The sequence below is a fragment of the Pangasianodon hypophthalmus genome, chromosome 14, assembly GCF_027358585.1.
Source record: "Pangasianodon hypophthalmus isolate fPanHyp1 chromosome 14, fPanHyp1.pri, whole genome shotgun sequence".
In the NCBI taxonomy this organism is placed as follows: Eukaryota; Metazoa; Chordata; class Actinopteri; order Siluriformes; family Pangasiidae; genus Pangasianodon; species Pangasianodon hypophthalmus.
Genome location: NC_069723.1, coordinates 1,064,108 through 1,066,607, shown reverse-complemented (window position 1 = coordinate 1,066,607; position 2,500 = coordinate 1,064,108). Strand labels below are relative to the sequence as shown.

At 44.2% G+C, this 2,500-nt stretch overlaps 1 protein-coding gene across 8 annotated transcripts in view; it reads left to right on the top strand.

The window, feature by feature from the left end:
- The window catches only part of mecom (MDS1 and EVI1 complex locus), a 150,245-nt gene that overhangs the window by 55,276 nt on the left and 92,469 nt on the right, over nt 1-2,500 (top strand). For all 8 annotated transcript variants that reach the window (XM_034310746.2, XM_034310747.2, XM_034310744.2 and 5 more), the window contains exon 2: nt 1,607-1,947. In XM_034310746.2, coding sequence (XP_034166637.2) covers nt 1,607-1,947 — 341 coding nt within the window. The remainder of the gene's footprint in view (nt 1-1,606; nt 1,948-2,500) is intronic.

The following is a 2,500-nucleotide window of genomic DNA, read 5'->3' as shown; positions in this document are numbered from 1 at the left end:
AGTTCCTGACCTGCTCTCAGCTGTTGCTGGAAAGCTAGGCAAGTGTGTCTGTGTGTGTGTGTGTGTGTGTGTGTGTGTGTGTAGGCTAACTGCCCTGCTGTGACACTGGAATGTAGGGAGACAGGAGGATGTGCCCACTCCTCATTAGCACTCACCACTACCTGTCACATCCTGTTAGCCACAGCGTACTAGCCACAGCAGGCTAGCTCCACTCTGGCCTACGCGCAGTAGGTTAGCTCCAAGTGTGTTAAGCTGGTGTAGACTGTACGATTAGTACTTGTCACACTGTACAAGATGATCCCAATAAAATCTTGGTTGAATTCTATAACAGACTGTGTTATAATGTGTCTTCTTCCTGTCAGATTATATGATGAAAATCCTACCTAATGCTAGCCCTGTGATTAAAGAAAATGACTGGCCTGAGTTCTGCTTACACCAACAATAAGCACGATAGAGGGTCACGTAAACAAAACCATTCGCCAAACTGAGCTGGACGTAATTTCTTCTGTCCATTAGCATGATTTGTTTACATTTCACCATTGCCACTATGGTGTTGCATGAGTTTAATATAATCCTAAGCTGTCCTCCTATTGGTGGTTTTTAGACAAGCTTCGTCTTAACGCTCGCACTCGCAGATTACTGAAAATTTCTGACACTGCCAGAACTTTGTCGTCAGCTGTCTTTAGTCACCCTGAGACAGCGAAATTAGCTTTAGTTAGTGTAATAATAATCAATTAGCCTCCGTTGATGCTAGTATATAACTACTGGTCAAGCTAATGAGATGTACAGATGTTCATCTCGCAGTTTTGCAATGGCTCTGATCTCTCGCTGACTAGATATCATGAGTCAGGACAGTAATCACAGGAGCTCCAGTGGGGACAGTAACTCAAACACAGTAACAAAACACTCTCATCAGCCACATGCTACTCTTCCTTTCCAAACCAAGGAAAGGGTTATAGGTCACAGACAATGTCCTCTTTTCTCCATTCTCAATTAACCTCGCTGGCTGAAACGTCTGTTTTTGCTCTGATTCCCCATCACTAGGGATGGATGGAAAATGTTTAAAAAAAAAAAAAGGAAGTATGAGTGTTGGGAGCCACACAATGCAGACAACACTCAAGGCAATTCAATCTTCCCGTTGGGAATTCCCTTGCCAAACATTTGGCTCTGGCTCCTTAGGAGGTGTCTGACAGGGTGTACCAAGAGGACACAATCAACAGGCCCATTCTCGGCTAGTCGCTCACACTGTTATTACAGACACTAACCACTTTCCTCTTCCCTGTGTTTGTTTAACTGGTGGTCAAATACCTTTGTTTGGAGCTATGTATATTTTCCCATATGTGGCCACACTGAGTTAGCACTTAGCACTCATGGACAAACTGTAGTACTTGCCAAGTTGGCAGAGATACAAGTGTACGTGGGTGGGTTGTCTGCATGGCCCTAATCCAGAGGCCTATCTCCTAACGAATATAATCCTTATCACCTTTTGTTTCTTTACACGTGTTTTTAACTTGCACTCACCAAACCGACAGGCATCTTTGACCCAATGTCCCAAACCCAGCAATCCTGGAGGCATAATTGTTAAAAATGATCTCATCCTCTACAGGTGATGAAGGTGACTTCCCACTTTTCCCCTCTGATGTCCTGGAGGAAGCCGGGAGAGCGTCCGACGGAGACCCCATCCCATTAATCACCTCTAACAGCGTCCACTCATCGAGTGTACTATGCGAAAGAAGCTCCCCAGTGGACTCTTCTTGCTTCACCACCTCCTTCCACACACCCGTGTACCTGGACGATGAGGAGGCAGCGCCATCTTTGCCCCCAGACTTCGAGCTGCGTAAGTCGAGCGTTTCAGCTGGCAGCCTGGGCATCTGGAGCAAGAGGAGCCTGGAGGTCGGGGAGGAGTTCGGACCCTTTGAGGGAAGTCATCGTCGACAGGGCTGTGAGGTAGGAGTGAATATTAGTTCTGAAGAAAGCATTCACCGATCTCACGATTGCACATGTTTAAGAAAAGTTAGGGGTTGGTGTTTGTGGTACCAGCTTTTCTTACTCCATTTATATGAGTTTCCAATGGAAATTGCTCTTGGTTGTTAGAATTCCTATAAATTTTACATGAGATCAAGGAGCTTCACCACGTTACACTCATTAAAGAGACAAAGGCTTCTGTGTCCCTGGCAATAAAAGAGTTTACAAGGTTTCTTAATACATCAGATCCCAAATAATGTGGTTACTTCTTCCATCAGTTATGCAATCCCTTTAGGTAATTAGCATAATTCCATCAGTCACATTTACAGGAAAGTTTATTGGACAATTATGAGACCAATTAGATGGCATAGTTCAGTTCACCCACCTCACTAATGTCTCACAAAATTCCTTTACTGCTGTTCAGAAGCTAATAATCAACTCAGATTGAGGTTCTCACAAATCCCTAAAGCGTAAGATGATATTTTGTTTCAAATCAGCAATGATGAGACGTCCTGCTACCAAATAGAAGCATTTT